Source organism: Epinephelus moara, chromosome 19, assembly GCF_006386435.1.
Source record: "Epinephelus moara isolate mb chromosome 19, YSFRI_EMoa_1.0, whole genome shotgun sequence".
NCBI lineage: Eukaryota > Metazoa > Chordata > Actinopteri > Perciformes > Serranidae > Epinephelus > Epinephelus moara.
The window spans coordinates 6,843,612-6,862,799 of record NC_065524.1 but is presented as its reverse complement, the minus strand read 5'-3'; the positions used below and the strand labels follow the sequence as shown (position 1 = coordinate 6,862,799).

The following is a 19,188-nucleotide window of genomic DNA, read 5'->3' as shown; positions in this document are numbered from 1 at the left end:
CAGACATTGACTGTTATGAATCATCAATTGCAAGAACTAACGACTACCAAGGGAAATTTTATGAATTCTGGTCTGCTTTTTTGAAGTGCATAAAAAAAGAAACATAAAGGAATGTGAAGATTTCTGTTGACTGCAGGGAGAGGTACTAACTTCTTTATTCTTTAGAACATGTTTTAGTTTATTTATACATTGTATCTCCTTATTTGCATAAGTATGCCTTCAGTTTAATGTAATTATTCATTTACTGACAAGTGCTCAGATTTGTTTGTCTGTTTTGTGTATAAACTGTTTCTCAGTTACTCCATGTGGTATGTTTATTAAGTTGTATCCTTTTGTTGATGTGGTGGAAAATTTAATGGAAAAAAACAAAGAAATTACAAAAAAAAGAATCTCTTAATGGCAGAAAGAATCACCTGCTGCCCTTTGCCTCCTCTGGAGGATATCTCCAGCTCCCAGTGCCTCTGCAGAGCCAAGAAAATTAAAACTGTTCCCACCCAGGTCACTAACTGTTCTCTCTCCTGCCCTCTGGTAGGAGATACACAAGCTTAAATTCACGCACAAATAGACTCAAAAACAGTTTTTACTCACGGGCCATCAGACTGATAAATAAATACATATGAAAAGGTCTTGCTCTTCAAGTGTAATCCTCTATTTATTTTACATGTCCAACAGCTTGATACAGACTTTTTTTTTTCTCAATATTTATTTCTGATTTTATAAATGATTATGTTGTCTGTTTCTCACTTACATTGTTTCTTTGTACACTGACAATAGAGGCTTTCTCCTCTATTCTATTACTTTATATCTAAAATGCCTCTTGAGCCTTTCATATTGATGATCAGTGTAGATAACTATTAAGTGGTAAAAACACTATCTTTAATCTTGTTAGGCTACTTTCCTTTGCTTTCATACACTTTATTTAGGATGCCTGTCCCCTAAACTTGCAAAGCAAGTCTGTGATGTAAGGAATCCTGAGGTGTGTGGATATGGATTGAGAGATGATTAACACAGAGAAATCAAATGCAAAAGTACTCAAAAGAGCAGGGATATTGGTGTGTTAATGAATGTTGTGGGTCGTCAGATTAATCTGGCTGATCAAACTACTGAATGTTATGATTGGTCAAAGTGTCATAATCTCCTTTTCTCTTTCATTCTCACTTCTAAAGTAAAAAATCTAATAGGCAATGTAAGATGAATCAACTATTTTCAGTACTTTCCTTAGCCTGCAAGGGACATTTGCTTTGCAGACAACATTCCAGACATATGTAAGCAAAGACACAACAGTGAAGGAAAAAAAATCATAGTGGTCTCATAGAAAAAAAGAAGAAGATCATAATTAAGGACAAATAAAAGTAAAAAGACAGTAGCTTGTTTACAGCTTGTTGTCAATGAGGATACCTGTAGCAGCTCTGTGCCATTGATCATGAATTGATCATGTTATGTGAGGGCAGGTGATGTTTGTAAAAAATGATTAATCATGTCCTTCTGAGACATTCAGTTTAAGAGGTTTTACACCAGGACAGAATTCATGTATTTAACAAAAGTTACAAAGACATATTTGTACTCAGTTTTGAGATACTTAATTACTTCAAATTACAGCTGTGCTGTTTAAAAACTTGGTTGAATTATAGGTAAATTAAACTCTATCAACATCAATAACATTCAATTACACATTCTCACTGAGGCTCATGTAGGCCTACTTCATCAAATATTAATGTTTTATTGTGCAGTCAGTAGTCAGGGCCAAGTCATCAGGCTGTCAATCATGTTTTGTCCTTAATGAGTCTTAATGAGGCTTTAATGAGTCAACTCTCTCTGTTATGTCCCCTGATCATCCAAATGAAGAACAACTGTAAAGTCTGTTGTGAATGATTTTGTAAAAGCCTACACAATATATTTATACATATATATATAATCCTTTATGTGTAGGCTACATATACTTGGTCATTTTTTGTGTCTTTGTTAAACTGGGTTTATTTCAGAAGGATGAGTCGGTGTCGCCATTCATACACTTGTTTTATAAAAAAGAAGAAAAAAAAAAGAGTCAGACAAAAACAATCAAAACAAAACAGCACAGATATTTACACTATTTACTGAAATAGAACATGATTAAAAAACAAAGTAAACGTTTTAATTCAAAACGAATGTGACTTTAATACCTGCTGCATATATCAACGCTATCCTTCTTTTATTTTCCTAAAACGTAAACCGGATGGGGCGTGGCTTTGTTGATTTCGCGCGAATTTTCTTTTCTTCTTCCTGTGCATGTGAGCATTTCCGGTGATCTATTGTGGATGGGTAGTATTTACATCTTTACCGAGTAGCGTTCTCAGTAGATTCGTGCAGAGTCTCACTTTGCGGTTCCCGTGTCCACCTGAAGCAGCAGCAGCATGTCTCAGGCTCGAGTTACGGATTTCTTCTCCCAGAGAAAGAAAGGCATCGCCGGTCCTGTGAAAGCAGCCAAGCAGCAGAGCGGCGCAGTTATCGGCCGTGGCTCCTCTGGGACCAGCACAAATGTTGCCAGCACACGGTCAAGATCCTCGAAAAACAAAGGTGTTGCCATTTGTTCGTCCTCCGTACATGAAGAGTTTGTCCGAGTTATTGACGAAGCAGCGGGGATACACGACGGAGCGTGTAACACCAGTAGCACCGGGAAAGAGTTCCCCTCTTGTCCCCGGACACCGAAGAGGACTTCGGCCGAGACCGAGTTTGACCTCGGTGCAGCTGTGTTTTCAGCCACCGCCGACCACAGCACGGCCAAGAAGAGACGGCAAGCGGAGGTCGTTGGAGACGCTAAAGCTAATGTTCCGGAGAAAGCAACGAGGAGGACGGCCAGGAAGAAACTGGTCCTCCCTCAGGACACACCACAGGTAACTTTAATGTTGTTCTGATTCCGCCATCTTTGAGAGAAATATCTGAAACCTCAGGTTGTATCTTAGCAGCAATCAATGTGTCATTTTAAAGTCTTGTCCTCATCCTTGACCTAAACAAAGATGGCAACAGTTTGCATATACAGTCACATTGTACGTGTGTAATACTCATACCAACAAAGGCTGAGCTAAATCTATGCTGCTGCTGTGTATCTTCAGGCTGCAGTCCAGCTCCAGCCCACTGAGGTGACCCAGCAGCCCACAGCTCCTGCAGCCCCAGTTTCTACACACACTGCTGAGAACCAGCCTCACTCCCAATCCAGCAGCTCTCCACAGAGGAGTCAAGTCACCAAAAAGAACACTGGAGGACGGGCCAACAAGGTAACATACTGTGCTTGGACTGACAGAAGATCAGGCTTCAGTCACTGTGGTGCTGTAGTTCAACCTGAAAGTGACAAAATTGTGACAGAGCCAAGCGGGTTTATGTTGTCACCTGCAGTGCTTCAATATCTGTAGTAAAACTGTATCAGTAAGCATTGATAGGTGAATCCAACACTGTGTGGAGAGAGGAGAAACCCACACAGTTTTATTTATCAGGTCACTAATGATGCATTTGTGCACAGTTATATAGTTTCAGTCTGCAATTTCCCAAAAACGGTGGGTAATTTTTTGCAAAGGGAGAAGAAAATGATGTTATTATCGGCACATACATTTGGTGCTGTAGTGTGTATTTGGAGAAGCAGGACAGTGTATGCAGGGTTGAGTCAAATATACTACAGTGTGTGTGTTCATGGTAATGAAGGAACATTTCACTTAGTGCAACAGTGTGGCTCAGTGTGTTTTTATAGTTTTTAGACAACAGCGGAGCTCAGTGTCCTAAGAGCAACATGTCTTGTCATGTCTTGTCATGGCTTGTTAGTAGAATACATTCATAGTTGGTTTGGCTTTGTACATGGGATAAGTTGACAACAAGAAAAAGGGAGTCTCAAAGTCATCAGTGTGCAATCCCCCTTTCTGTCAGGCGTTGTGTAAAGAGGACATCGCAGCCCTCAAGGCTCGCCTTCAGAGGATCAAGAAACACGCAGAGGAGATAACCAGTGCTGCTTCCTCCGCTTCAGCTTCCTCAACCCCTCCAACTGGTTCAGCTTCCAACAAATCCACCACCTCTGTCCCCAAAACTGCCACGCCTGCCACCTCTGATGCTAAGGCCCTCAACTTCAATATAGCACAAGTCAAAGAGCTTGCAGCTAAAGCTCAGCGGAGGAAGGAGGAGAGAGAGGCAGAGGAGAGCAAGCCAAGTGAGGCACAAACACAGGACAGGTGAGCATCTACACATACAGCCAAACATTGTAAACCAGTCTGTGCAGGTGGGACACTAACAGTAGGTCCTGCTGAGTCCAAATCAGAAACCAAAGTAGGGCTGAGATTATGATTATTTAACACCAGTACTCACTGATGTTGGAAACATTATGCACATTGAACTTTTAAACAGATGTCTTTACCAGTGGATTTTCTTGAACTTTAAATATAATTGAACTGATAAACAGACTCACGGTGAACTAATCATGCCACAGACTGGCTTAGAGTGAGTTTGGGTGAAAGCGAACCACTGTAAAGGAAAAGGGTGCACTGGATTCATAACATAAGACAAACAATAGCATTATTGTGCAACTGAACACAGCACAATAAATGCCTCATCTCTTGTTTTCATAATTGTTGGAAGCTAAAACCCAGCCCTAAGTCAACATGTTTTTTCCCTGTCTTGTCCTGCAGTACCGAGCAACCAGCATACCAGCGGTACCACACCCTCGCCCAGGCGGCCCCCCCTGGCCTCTCCCTGCCTTACCAGTACAAGGTGCTGGCTGAGATGTTCAGGAGTATGGACACTGTGGTTGCCATGCTGTACAACCGCTGTGAGACAGCCACCTTCAGCAAGATCAAACAGGGAGTTCAGGACATGATGCACAAGTAGGTGGAAGGACGGACAGACAGATGGTCTGGTTGCACTTTTCATATTTACAACCGGATTCCAAAAAAGTTGGGATGCTGTGTAAAACATAAATAATAACAGAATGCAATTGTTTGCATATTTGTTTTTGACCTATGTTCAATTTGATACAGTGCAGGATACCTAGTGCTCAAACTGATGAACTTTTTCTTGTAAATAAGTCTTCAGAAATATGTTATTTTACAACATATTTCAGTAAAATGTTTGAGTCTTTGTAAAAACACTCTGTTAACATGACTCCTTGAAAAAAAAATCTGCTAATCACACCAGGACGAACAGTTTTCAGCTTTAAAGTTACACTAATTCTCCTAAGTACACCAAAACCCACTGACGTCATGTTGGCTTAAAACCTCTTTTAGATCCGTTTGAAATAATATTTATCAACACATAGAACAATCTTCACACTTTGAATTTCTACACTACAGCACATCCTGGAGGAAAGAACTGGCTGTCAGGCTGCAGAAGCTAATGTTCGCTTTTTATCCTCCCCCACCCCACAGGCGATTTGAAGAGAGCCAAGTCAGTCAGATAAAGACGGTGTTTCCTGAGGCCTACATATTTAGACAGGAGAAGAACATCCCAACCTTCAACAGCAGCATTAAGAAGGGCAGCTACCAGCTCACTGTGGAGCCCGTCATTCCCTCTGGTAAATACACCCTTTTCACTGTCTTTTAGGTCACGACTTCTTCTGTCCAAATGTTCGAAGTTGGCTTTTTTTTAAAAATATATATTACAGTTTGGATTTGAAGTTTTCTGTAAATGGGATGTATGTAAGCTGTGGGTCTAACTGCAGGTCCCTGTTTGTACAGTCGGTGCTCCTGATCAAGTGCCTTATACACTTTTTGTGTCCATGTATTTACCTGTGTGCTGTTGTCCCCCTCAGACCAGAATGAAGCCCGTCCTGCCCTGTCAGCCTCTCGTCTCCTGGAGAGAAGACGCATCTTTCACCTGAATCTGGTCTCCGTAGTCAAACAGCACCACAAGGTCAGCAGCTACTCCACTATTGCTTGTAGCTGGCTAGTCACAACCAGGCATAGGCAGCATATGGGGACATTGATTCCCCAAATAAAAAAGAAAATCAAATGTTATCAAGTATGGTTATTTTATACCAATTATTAGTTGAATATACAGAACAGTTACTGTTTCGTCATATATGTATACTGTTACCATGAGCGTCCATATTGCCCAGCCCTAGTAAAAGATGCGCGTTCTGAGCTGACGTCTCCATACATGTCAGTGTCTAATAGAATGGTTCGTCTCTGTTAACTAGTATTGAAACTACCTTTGTCTGCAGGTCTTCCTGTCCTCGTTGGTTCCTCCGGTGTCTATTCCAGAGGACAAACTGACCCGATGGCACCCTCGCTTTAATGTGGACACCGTGCCAGGCGTCTCATCCAGCTCGCTGCCTCAGCCTCCTCAAACTGAGAAACTGGCCACAGCTCAGGAGGTGCTGGATAAGGCTCGCTCACTCATCACACCCAAGGTACTGTGCACATTTTCAAGTGGGCACTGTTCTGAAATCATGTATAATCAGCGCCTTTTTTTTAACCCACACATTTTATAATTTTACTGCACCATTTGGTATATTCTTCTTTCTTTAGCTGCACTCCATCACAGACAGCTCAAACCAAAATTACAGTAGCTTACAGTACCGCGACAGTGTCTCTGGTATTTTGGCCGTAACTCTACCCTGGTGCGGCAGCAGCAGCTGGCTTGATGGGAGCTATCTGTGCTGCTGTTTGCTTGTCTTGTTAATCAGTGTTCTTTCAGTGTTCTTTTTTCCTGCCACAACAATATCCATAATACATTTTTTACTGTGTAAGAAAATGGAAGTGCGCCATGGGAGCGTGTGAAAACTGTCAGTTGCATGAGTTTCTGGTGAATGCTTCACGCACAGTTTTTAGGCACAGAAAGCTAAGAACATGCACATGGTATTTTGAGCCCTGGTATTTATTCAGTATATTAATCCTGTATAGTCAGCATTGTTCTGTGCTAAATCAGATGGTGTGCTTTCTTGTCTTGTGTTTAGATGGAGAAAGCTCTGGTGTCTCTGGCTCTGAAGACAGAAGATAAAGCTGCAGAGAATAAAGAGCCAACATCTCCATCAAACCCAGCAGTCCCCCAGACATCAGCTCCATCAGCTGCCCCCGCAGCTCCGGTCCCAACTGCCCTGAAAGGAGTGTCCCAGTCCTTACTGGACAGGGTAGGTGGACTTGACTGTGCTTTATGGGTATTATTAGCATGGCTAATCAGAAAACCATGTTCATTTATCCTTTTGTTGTGGTGGGTGGTTTATCTGCATTTTAGATTCGGGCAAAGGAGGTCCAGAAACTCCAGGCAGCCATGACTCGAAACCCTGCCCAGGAGGACCGCTTGCTGATGATGTCACGGCTCCCTGAGCTGGCCAGGATTCTCCGGAACGTTTTTGTAGCAGAGAAGAAACCGGCTTTAATAATGGAAGTGGCCTGTAACAGGACGGTGGCCAGCTACAGATCTGCTCTCAGCACAGGTGGGTTCAAACAGCAGAGCTGGATATATTTTTATTCCATATAATGGTTTCTATATAACATTAAGCTGCTAGAAATATATTAGGCAAGTAGAACAGCATCTTGTTGCTGTCTCGTAATACGGTTCAGAGAAGAACTGTTCTGATTGGCTGTTTCTCCTCTCTGATGAACAGGTGAAATGGAGAAACATATCCGTCTGTTGGCAGAAGTGGCTTCTGATTGGCTGACTGTTCATCCAGTCAGGAAGGACTTCTACCTGAAGTTGAACAAGAACATGGAGCTCAGCATTGTTCTGGACAAACTGAGCAGCAGACTGCGAGAGGAGGAGAGGCTCTGAGACATTTCACTGACAGAATGATGACTGAGTAATGTGGCAGCCTCTCACAGTGAAGTGCTCACCTTCCTCAGGCTGTCGCTGTGTGAGCTGCCAGGACACTGAAGGCTAGTTTCTGTGGAGTGCCATGTTTTTCAGTGAATATCACTGGTTTGTGGGCAGTAGGCACGTGTCTTACATTTTTCGACACAGAGGGGTTTGTTATTCGCCTTGTGCTCTAGGCTGTGTGAGAGACATTGTAGCAGACTGATCTAGGCACAGCTCCAGGACACCGTTACGTCCAAAAATCATGGGACCACATTGGACAGACCAGACCCCGTCCTAGTGTTTCTACTGTCCCAATGTTGTAAGCTAGTTGTTTTAACCACACTTGGGTTGTAGTGGCTGATGATGTGCTTTGTTTTTATCTCCTCCATGAAAGTGTCATATTGGTTGCTGCTTCCAGTCTTTTTAGGGATCAGTTTTCCACAGTGTAGAACTGATGACTGTTTACATTTTTAAAAGTTACTGTTTGATGTTTAAGAAATACAAGCATTTGTCAGAGTCACACTGCCTCCAAATTTTCTGTGAATGCAGTTTATTAAATATAACACTCCGAAAAGCAAAGACAGTGATTTCATTAATTATCTGACTGCTGGTGGTAAACTTAATCAGTCAAGATTATACTCGAGTAAGGAAAGAGTAAAGGAAGGCGTCATGTTAGTGAGGGAGGAAACATTAATCAAAAGATGGAATTTTTTGGAGCGAGCTATTTTTAAAAAGTGATTTTAACAATGGTGTGTCTCAATGCCTTACCAGTGAAACCAGTCCCATCATCAAGACAAATGAAGGTTCACACGCGGTGGCTGTTTTCTCTGTTTCCAATTGCAGTACTTTGAGTACTGACTGAAATGTGTCTGTAGCATTGGGTATCACAATCTACCAAGGTTGGCATTGAACTTGATCAGATTAAGCAAGACTTAATCACTAAAGAGAACAGACCAAGCCAAAGGAATGGAAAATAACAATTTCTTTGTAGGGTCCTTAATGGACGGAAAGTGATGGAACACACCTGCCCAAAGTGGTTACATAGTAGCCTGTTTTAACGCCTGTGGCGCCCCCAAATGTTTCTCATGGGGGTGGCCAGGTGGGGCCACTGAAAATCTTTGGTTAGGACAAAGTGTGTGACCATCCATTGTTTTTCCCTATGGAAGGAGATGTTTTGATTTCTGCTGAAAGCAGTATCTCCAGTTGTACCATCACAACTGCTCAGGTGACAAGCAAGCACGCTAGTGAGAGTGTTGACATCATAACAGTGCACTGGGTCCTTTGACCCTTGTTGTGGTGTGATTGGCTCTCCTCGACCAATAAGATGGACTGTGATGTTCATCAATATTCAGTAAAAATTGCATCCAGTAAATTCAAAGAAAATCAAGAGCACTTTGAAGATAAACAAGAGGCTGATCAGAAAAATCTGATGCAAGAAGGTCAATTTCGTGTTCGGAGATGACATCCAAATAAACCCATTAACCCCACCAACTGAACCCAAAACCCTCAGGCACAGACCTATATACCCTGTATTTCTCTCTTGCTCTCTCTCTCTTAAGTTTTTAACCCATTGTGTGAAACTATTGTTTTTGGGGGGGTTTTCAATTCTCACACACCACAATGTCATTTTTTACATTTCTTTTTACATTACAGTGCAGCAAAGCCATCACTCTCTGCACAGGTGACAAGTGCAGGCTGTGTGATTTCAGTGCAGTGTACAGTGATATTACAGTGATAACACTAATAACAGTGATGACATATTGATAGTACAATTCAACACACAGTGGTTATGCTTGGATTTTGGTGCTCTTGATTACCTTTTAACTTGATAAAATGAATCTATATGATGATCAAATAGCCCCTTTCAACTTTGATTATTGTTTAAAAACAAAACCTCAGCATCCTCCAAGGTAAGAGACATAGGCAGTAATGAAATCTGGATGCCAAGTGGTCAGCTGGAGACACAATAGACACTGGTTTGAACTGCTGTCTTAGCTGTCCACTTGTGTTTAGATCACCAAAACGCATGTTATTACATGGTCTAAGCAGGCTCTTAAGTCCCTTTTTACTGCACAAAAAAATCTGCAAACACCTGCTAACGTCTTGCTTGTAATGGGAGAGAGTACAATTGGGATTCACATGCAGGTCAAATCACTCTGCAATAGTCGTGGGTGTTTATTGGCTCTGGCTTTCTCTGGCACTAATTTTAGCCTCTTAACCACAAAAAACGTCCATCTCCGCCCAAGCAGCGCTTGAACATCGATTCAAATTAGTCTGCTCCGAATTTGAAAGAGACTGAGTAAGTAAGAGATATATATAAAGTAACCATGGTAAAGTTTACACAGTCTTCTGCTGCTTATTACAGTTTACTAACCTGTTTTTCAGCCTGTCCATGAACTTGAACATAACACACCGAAAAAAAATAGCCATACACACACAAACTGGCATACTTGCCTGCTGCAGAGCCGTGAAAATGGCTCTAGTGTACTGGCAATGGGAAAGGAGTCTATAGCCTCTTTTGTTTTTTAGCCGGTTTACCTGAGTTTGAAAAAAAAAACGGTTGGTAGAAAATGGATAACTGACACAAAAACATGGGAAATAGGGTCCAGTTTTACAAACATAACTCATGTATTGTAATCATCATTTTCTGCTCAAAACCTAATTTTGATTATGAAATACCAATTATACAATCAGAATAAAAAATAAGTCAGTACACTAATTCTCATAACTCAGCAAACCCAACTCAATATCAAAACACAGCATGTTTCCTATCCAAGAGAAGCATAAGAGTCAATCATAGCATGACTTTCAAAATACTAACAGTTGATGGCATAACAAACTGCACAACTTTTCGTGTTTCAGTTCTACCTGCATGCAATAAAAATATGAAATCTGTCTATCATTTTTATAACTGTCACTCATTTTAGGTTGAATGTCAAATGTGTGTATTTTTTATAACATACTGTCTAAAAGGTGAATGGGTTATCGTTACTCTCTGGAATGTACAACCGAATAAACTGACAGAATTGCTGCAGTAAAAGCTTTATTAGCAACATGACATTTCTGACAATGATCAACAAAAAAATCCAACATACATGGCCTCTGGTTCCAAATGTGTAAAAATAAAAATACACAATTACAACAGCCACAGAATGAAAAAACAAACAAAAAGACAAACAGTCACAATTTCAAACAGTCCTGATCCAGCTGCTCCTCTGACTGGTCCTCTTTCTCATCCAGACATTACTTTATCTCTGTGTATCCACATTAAACAAAATCAATTCAAAAGTACCCTTTTACTGTAGATGTCCATTTAAGTGAAAGACCTTCAGCACCTGGCTGCATCTCTGAGTGAAATCAGCTCCGATTGGTCTATTTTACACAAGTGAAAATCAGTCGTTTCTCAATACACATCTCTTTCAGTCTAGCCTCTGAGTGGCTTTGGTAGACATAGAGGCTTTAAACTACAGTATACTTAAGGATTTAACATTGGGTTTTCATTTCTGGTATGTTGTGTGCAAATACCTGTAAATAATAAGAAAGATCCATCATTTTGGTATTGGGTAAGCTTGTATGTACAGAAAAGTGAAGCTTTTTAAAATCGTGTTAACTGACTGCATATTCTGTTAAACCACAAATTCTGTTAATGGTATGGTTCACAGACATGTTGTGCTAACTATGTTTAGAGTTTTAAAAATCTGAATACAGATTAAACAAATGGATGTTTATGAATTTAAAAAGCTATTTGTTTATTATTTGTCCTTCATTTTGGCTTTTAACTGAATTTTGGTGGTGGGGGAGAGGTGGTGGGAAAAAATGTTTTAAAATAGTTAAAGATAGTGGAATTGTATCAAGCGTTCCCTCCGAGAAAAGACCAAGAAAAGCTACAGATAACCATTATATTAAATATTCATGTGTTTATTTGTTGTTTAGCAGCCAACACTATAACGTACTGGGTTGAGGTTAGATGCTAGTTAGCTGTAGCATCACATGGATAGCACAGCATGGTTTTAACCCTCAAGTCACAGGAACGCATTCCTGTTCTTTAAAGATAAAGTGATACACCACCTGAGTGTAAGCATTCTATATACAGATGGAGAAACTTGTTTTTGGAAGACATAAAAATACAAGTGAACAAAATCTGCCTCTTCAGTCTATAACATCCATTCATTCACCCCATCCCATCAGTTCATAACTGAAATGACAAATGGAAAGCACCTGAGTGTTTGTAAAACCAGTGTTCGCACCGTTTCCAGTCTGGTGGCTGCAGTAGTCCTCAGTACTGAACCAGGGAGAATACACTATGGGATTTCAGTTTGTCACTGCCGTTCAGCTCTTTGAGCTCAATGACCACCAGGCAGCCCAGAATCTTGGCCTGCTGCTTCTTCATCAGCTCGCAGGCTGCATACAGTGTCCCTGCAACACACACACACACACACACACATCTGAATATAACTTTAAAATACAACATGGTTCCTTGGCTTGTTAGCTGAGAGCTGATGTAAATCCATAATGACAGCAGTAACCTCTAAGCAGAAAGATGAATCGTCAGAAATGAGAAGTTACTGATATTTTTACCATTTTTGTTTCTTTGTATGCGCTTTGTTGGTCACAAATAGTCAGACTGTATCCAGTGAGCATTATGGTTATAAAGCATATCTTACCTCCAGTAGCCAGAAGGTCATCGATAAGTAGAACCTTCTGTCCTGGAGCCACTGCATCCTCCTGGATCTCTACCTCTGCCTGGACGGACACAAGTAACACTCTTAAAATACTGTTCACTGGAGACTGAAACTGCTCAGGACTGAGGTAACAATGAAAAAGAGAGAAACACACAAGAGATTCTTGAGAAAAATGCTCCCCAGTGCACATGAGCTTTGACTGGAGCATATTATGTATTAATAAGTCAAATTTGTTTGTCTTAAAGTTATAGTTGGTAATCCTGTTCAGAAACGCTTTTTGTTATACTGGGTGAAATGGTCCTTCCATCCTGAGAGTAGTCAATACATAATGTAAAGGAATGAAAAAAATCTGACCTCTGTGGCAGCTGCAGGCCTGTAAAAACTCTGACCAATCCCTGCCATTCGGTACGAATGGAAAGAACCAATCAGATGCCTTCATGTCTGGTATTGCCTGAGCCCCCCTCTGTCCCTCCCTCCCTCCCTCCCTCCTCCCTGCACGCACTTATCACATGTTACCGTTGCTGGAAATATTCAGCACACTCCTCAGCAGAAATACTGAGTAAGCAGGAGTTTGCTGCACAATGGCAGAGAAAATGCAGCCAAAAGTACCACTTCCAGCGTTATTTGTAACAGCTCACCCCACTAAACAGGCTGAGAAAGGAAAGTTAGAGGCAGAAAAGGCTTTGGATAAAGTGAGAGGACAAACCAGACATCAACAGCAGTCCAGCTTTTGAACAGTGGAGACAACTGAGGGAGCTGAAGGACCTGAAAAGTGATGCAGAGGTTGCTGTCTTTCTGTTGGACAGAGCCCAAGCTAGCTTATGGTTGATATCTACTCCAAGATGGTTTATGATTTATCAACAGACAGTAACATGAGGCAAATAATTTAAATAATTCTGTATTAATTTTAGCTCCATGTAAAATAAATAAATGTGATGTTTACCAGCTATTGCTCCGCACATCTGCCTGAATGACAGTTTACACATTTTTATCACTGCTGACTTATGATATCAGAGTTCTGCCAAGTGAAATATGACGCTGAATTCAGCAGCATACCTCAGTAATATCAGTAATAGAAAGTAGTAGTAAAACAAAAATCTTTAGGCATTCATTTTATATGATATGAAAGAATTAAGGCAAATCAGTAACACACTCAGAATAGATGAGTTGACACTACGCCCATTGTACTTTAATTTAATCCTGCCATCTAGTGGACACTCATGTGAATACAAACTATACCAAGTATTATTTCATCAGTCTCCCCTCTGAAACTGGTGAAATGGTTGTACCCAATATTTAACGTCTTAAGACGTCAGAAATGTACTTGTTAACAGGGAATTTTCTATCATCTTAAGATGCAATTGACGTGTTTAGATGTCAAAATAGACATTTAGAGCCTTTCTGCATTTCATACCCTAGCCCTTTTTACTCAGTCCCTTCTTTATGCCTCCTTTGCATTTTTAGAAAGAAGCAAGCAATGTCTGCATCAATTCGCTCCATTGTGTGATTACACACTGCATTCCGCAATCAAAAGAGATGTGATGGGTGTGACACGTAACACTACAGTATCGCCCTCTAGTGTGACATGTAATATGCTATAATGATGATTCATAGATGATTCATAGAAACTTTGGTACAAATCGGATCCAAGCCCTAGGAGGAGATGACAAAAGTGTTTTTCAAAAAATTCAGTATGGCGGAAAATCTAGTGGGAGGACCTTGAGGGTTCTTAAGATTTTCGTAGAAAACATGCACCTAGACATGTGTGTCCAACATCAAGTCACTCTGACAATCGCGAGGGTGGTGGCCTTTCAAAACAAAATTTCTTTGAACCTCAATCATAGCACCTGTTGCCATTTTGCACTGGTGATGTCACTTGGAGCCAGAATCTACACAGCAGCGATCTCCGAGATATCAAGGTCCTGCCCATACACCCTTCCGACCAATTGCGAGCAACGCTACTGATCACGGTCACATTGACATTGACACACGCAGATGTCAATCTCCTTTTTATAGTATCAAAAACAAGTTATAACCAAACTTAAAAGAAAAACTAACACTTGCATAAACATCAGCAAGATAAGAACTACCTATAATGACAAACTATCTCTGGAAAAAATGTATTTGAGGTGTACTTTAATCTTTTGGTCCACTAACAGGGGGAAGGGTTCATGACCTATACTGCAGCCAGCCACCAGGGGGTAATTGATGTTTTGGCTTTACTTTTGAGGAGCTGTCACATTGTCCATCTATATTATACATTCTATGATGTGACACACTCTCCTTACCGGTCAGCTAAATTTTCCTCTGTGTTGCAGCATACTCCTTTTATAATAATATTTTGGGAAAGGGCTGAGGAGCACTTTAAAAAGAACCAGTCCAACATTTTAGTGAACATGCTTTGATCAGACAAGATCTAACCAGTTCAGTATCTGTGTGATAATCTGCTGTCCAACAACTGCAAAACTGTTTTTCATGTACACATTTTACTGCATTACTGTATGTTGTTTTAAGAACACATGCAGAACTTGAAATGTATAAATTTTTTTCATTTTTTACCAACTGATACATCAATTGATGATGAGGACATCCGTTTTCCCTAATTACCATTCTATGGACAATGTAACCTGAACACAACTGCAAGGCCAAAAAATAAGAGTAAAGAATTACTTTAAACAAAATGCTAAGTGTTTGTGTGTTAGTGTTCTTTACCTTGCCATACTCCAAATCATATGCCACAGACACAGTGGATCCAGGCAGTTTGCCTTTCTTTCTGACCATGACGAAGCCAACACCCAGCCGCTGGGCGAGCAGAGGCCCAAACAGGAAACCACGAGCATCTAAACCTGCACGCAAACAGAAAATGTGGTACAGGCAAAATATAAAAAGAAACATTAGGGCAGGATATACAGTGGATAGAAAACTGAAAATCTCATACAGAATGCCTTATGAATGCAGTGAAATCATTTAATTTGGAAAACAGTACATTTAATTACCAAAAACGGACATTTTACAGATATATTAGCATCTTGCAGTGTTGTGAAGTTATCGTGTTGACAAAATCTGTCCACAGACAAACAAAAAAACAGCTACCAAAATACTCTAAAAATACAGTATTTTGGCAGCCTCTGAAGTAGTGCCCCCTACATTAAGTGTCACAAGGACCACATTTTGCCATGACACACACGCATTCACACAAACTTTGTTGCGGCTGGTAATAAAATACAATAAACAGACAAACACAGTGAGGAAGGGTGAAAATAGACTTAACAGATCATGACAGACCTCAAATAAATGAGTTACTGCATAGCACGATGGTTCATGCTCTTTCCAGTTCATCAAGATTATTATTTTTTTGCCAGAAGACATCACAGGTTGGAAAGACAGATGGTAGTAAATAAGCGTACTGCCTCAAATATCTGGTTCGGTAGACATACTAAAAGGACATGTATTACCAACTTGGACCAAAAATGTGCACTTCCGCATTCTCCCACAATGGATGTAACAAAGAACCCCTGCTCACAAAGCCATGGCAATTGCTGGACTCATCAATTGCCATGGCACTATCATGTAACAGACGTAACAGCAGCACTGTTGTCAGCTTTCTTTATGAATCAAGCCACACATTTCTTGAGTGAGCAAGTTAGCCCCCAAACATAATTTGAAAAAGCCAAAGCATATCATTCTAAACAAGCTGGCCAGTTATGAATCCAGCGTGGCCTATATGAATAATCAATGCCACTACCTTCTCAAGGTGTGTCGATGAATACTTTGGAAAGGCACTGTCGCCGCTCTTCATACTCTTCCTGTAAGGCTCGTCAGGTACAGAATATAAGTTTACATTAAAAGGTGCTTTGCTTTGGTTTCTCACCTACGAGCAGATCAACCTCCTGGTGATTCTTCCTGACATGATCCTCAAACAGGTCGATCACTGCTGTCAGAGCAGCTGGATCCTTCAGGATGGGACAAATATCCCTGCAGCACATACACACATTACGTCAGTATCTGCTCAGTTAAAATGCAAACCTATATCAAACACATTTATATTGTGAGGGCAAGGGATGCATGAAGATATCAGCATATCATCAGCACTAGCTGATATTGACTTTAAAATAAAATATTAGAATGGGCCAACATGCTTTCTCTTATAGGTTTATGTAATAATGCTTCATTCATATTGTCAATTATAAGCAACACATCGTCATTCGTCACACAGGCGAAACTGGAAGGGTTAGTGTTTTCCACAATGAATGACTTAAACAGTCAAACAATAATCAAATTCGTCTTGAGCTCACCTCAGGCTCTAACTGACTGAAGCCAGGTTTGACTTACAGGCAGTGCGGCAAACAGATAAACCACTGTACTAACATGTACACAAGGGCGTAGTTTTTGTTAGCAGGTACACATACTGAGCAGAGATCTGGGGATCCTCCCCCAGGACATTTTGAGTGTCAAACACTTCATTTCCTGCATTCCGGTGAATTTTTAATTACAAATTTGTGGTGGAAATGCTTTTATTTCTTATTAAAAAAAAGGGAACTAAGCCAATTTTCAAATTTCCTACAGGTTATTCCTATGGACTATGACAGTCCAAAAATATTACTAAACACGAACAGCTCTCCCCATAATCCAAAAACTAGAGTGTTAAAAGTAAAATTTGTGATGTCATAGGGTATAAAGTCTAGAGCTGCTCCACGGACAATGAATGGTGGCAGATATTGTAGATGACACTGAGAGCAGCCAGGGAAATGCTGTGAGTATGTGGGTTTCACATATGAGAACACTACAACAGCATAAAGCTCATTTGCTATTATAAAAAAAAAAAAAAGAATTTGTGGGTCGACATTCATTGTCTATGGAGCCATGGGAATAACACAGTGGAATTCTTAATTTGGGGTGGTGTTCCCCTGTGATATCATCCCTGCCAAGTCAACATCCGCAGAGCTGATTTTACTCCTCCATCCTTTTTTGTCTTTTGTTTGAGGAAGTGACCTCTTTACATGTGCATGTAGCACCTATTCCCTTCAATGACACATTAATTCATTGTAATTTATTAACAAACCCATGCAAACCCTTTCATAGCTGTATTTCAGTATTTCTACTCATGTTCAAAACTTTCTGTACATTCAGAACCCACATATCTGTGCTCTGTGAGATTTAGAGATTAACATTACATAAATTGATAATACACCACTTTTGGGCCGCCAATTATCTCTTATGTTTTTCCAAGGCAATAGGTTCCCTGCACGTGTCCGGTCTAAAGCTCGAGGCTCCTTCCCTCACCTGCTGTGTGTGAGCCCTTTAACTTACATAGATAAAACATGCGGAGCGCGGAAGCCACGGGACCTTACGGCAGAGGAAGCTGTAACTTAGAGTCTTACCTGAACAGGATGCCCTTCTTCGGAAAGTCTGGAAAAGCTCGGATGTGCTTATGAACCAGCTGGAGTTTAGAGTCTGAGTCTGCTGCCATTCTAGCTGTCTGTGGGACGGATTACTTCTTGCTGCTCGCTGTCCCTTCCGCCAGTGTGTGCTGCATTCTTCCTCTCACGCATACAGCTTTAAGTCGCACGTGGCCACCGCCCTCCTCCCGGTCTCAAGTGCGCAAGTCCATGTTGTTGGGCGAAGTTAAAGGGAAACACCATTGGTCTAGGGAGTTCAATGTTTGTGAACATGAGCTACTCTCTGTCAAAGCCAGAAACCAGAGAAGTAAATTTTAATCTTGTGATGTCATAAAATGTTTAATCACGATAAATCACTCGCGGTTAATCGGAAATTAATCACACTTTTTTTCTGTTCTAAATGTAGTATGAATATTTTTCAAGTTTTTAATACTCTGATCAACATGGGAGTGGACAAATATACTTGCTTTATGCAAATGTATGTATCTAAAAAAAATAACAAACACTGTCCAGAATATTCTCCAGAATAACCTCAAAGGTACTGCATGCTCACAATATATGCTGAAAGCATACCATGGCAAACTCAAGCCCAACAAGTGCCAACAGATGGACATATTGACCTGGATATAACATTACTTAGTAATACTAACACAATGGAGTTCCAGCTTTACATTTTTAAAGGTTAACTTAACATTGCCTGTGTTTTTTTAAGCAGCTTGAGGTACTCAGGTGGTAACTCAGTTCACATCAACTGTAAATGCAAATAACTTTGATCTTGTTGAGAGAACCATCTGGCAGGGCCTTGAAGCTGAACTTAAGGTTTAGTGGCATTCAAAGGAATTTGCATTAACACGTTAACTTTACCCCCTATATAGGGGGATTTGGGGGGAAAAATCATTCAATTTATCTTTACATTTTTCTAAGTAAAACTGTGTAGTCAGATCCTTTGGGGCAAGACTCCCTCAGGAAGGGGGGCAAAACCCCCCAGGGGCATCCTGCCTCAAAATATTATTTAGTTAGATTAGCCAATTTATAGTCTTATGTGACTTTATATAGTAAATATCTACATATAGTATCAGTATAATATAGTTTTAACAGCTTTGTAGCATTATTAGCTGGCTAGCTGGCAATCAGTAGCATTGCTAGCTGACTAGACTTAGCCAACATTTTTAGCAAGCTTGCAAGAGGAAGACATCCTGTACTAAAAACAATTAGCCTGAGGGAAATGCTACAAGGCCTCCAGATAACCCATTAATGCGTTACAGTTGGGATTTTAGTTTGTTTTATTTAGTTAAACAGCTCGTTTTGTAGCTCGGGGGCTTTTCGCCCCAGTAGTGGAGTGAGACGCCACTACTACTACG

General features: G+C 40.6%; 3 protein-coding genes across 3 annotated transcripts in view; 2 read left to right on the top strand and 1 right to left on the bottom strand.

Annotated features, from left to right (window-relative positions):
• tk2 (thymidine kinase 2) overlaps positions 1-19,188 on the top strand; it is a 163,037-nt gene that overhangs the window by 127,317 nt on the left and 16,532 nt on the right. The window lies entirely within an intron of this gene.
• cdt1 (chromatin licensing and DNA replication factor 1) lies at positions 2,261-11,543 on the top strand. The gene is made up of 10 exons (XM_050071123.1): positions 2,261-2,870; positions 3,090-3,251; positions 3,892-4,190; positions 4,644-4,838; positions 5,379-5,524; positions 5,762-5,862; positions 6,173-6,361; positions 6,908-7,081; positions 7,186-7,387; positions 7,559-11,543. Exons 1-10 carry the CDS (start codon positions 2,391-2,393, stop codon positions 7,720-7,722), a joined length of 2,112 nt encoding a protein of 703 aa, XP_049927080.1. The 5' UTR covers positions 2,261-2,390; the 3' UTR covers positions 7,723-11,543.
• On the bottom strand, positions 10,773-17,985 carry aprt (adenine phosphoribosyltransferase). Its single transcript, XM_050071130.1, has 5 exons — positions 17,810-17,985; positions 16,300-16,403; positions 15,141-15,274; positions 12,411-12,489; positions 10,773-12,162 (listed from the first exon to the last, which is right to left on the bottom strand). Exons 1-5 carry the CDS (start codon positions 17,896-17,898, stop codon positions 12,023-12,025), a joined length of 546 nt encoding a protein of 181 aa, XP_049927087.1. The 5' UTR covers positions 17,899-17,985; the 3' UTR covers positions 10,773-12,022.

Coding starts and splice junctions, on each gene's coding strand:
- cdt1 (XM_050071123.1), top strand. CDS start 2,391: ATGTCTCAGGCTCGAGTTACGGATTTCTTCTCCCAGAGAAAGAAAGGC. Junction 4,191..4,643: donor GAGGCACAAACACAGGACAG/GTGAGCATCTAC, acceptor CTTGTCCTGCAG/TACCGAGCAACCAGCATACC. Junction 7,388..7,558: donor CAGATCTGCTCTCAGCACAG/GTGGGTTCAAAC, acceptor TCTGATGAACAG/GTGAAATGGAGAAACATATC.
- aprt (XM_050071130.1), bottom strand. CDS start 17,898: ATGGCAGCAGACTCAGACTCTAAACTCCAGCTGGTTCATAAGCACATC. Junction 15,275..16,299: donor GGAGGTTGATCTGCTCGTAG/GTGAGAAACCAA, acceptor GTTTGCGTGCAG/GTTTAGATGCTCGTGGTTTC. Junction 12,490..15,140: donor ATGATTTGGAGTATGGCAAG/GTAAAGAACACT, acceptor GTGTCCGTCCAG/GCAGAGGTAGAGATCCAGGA.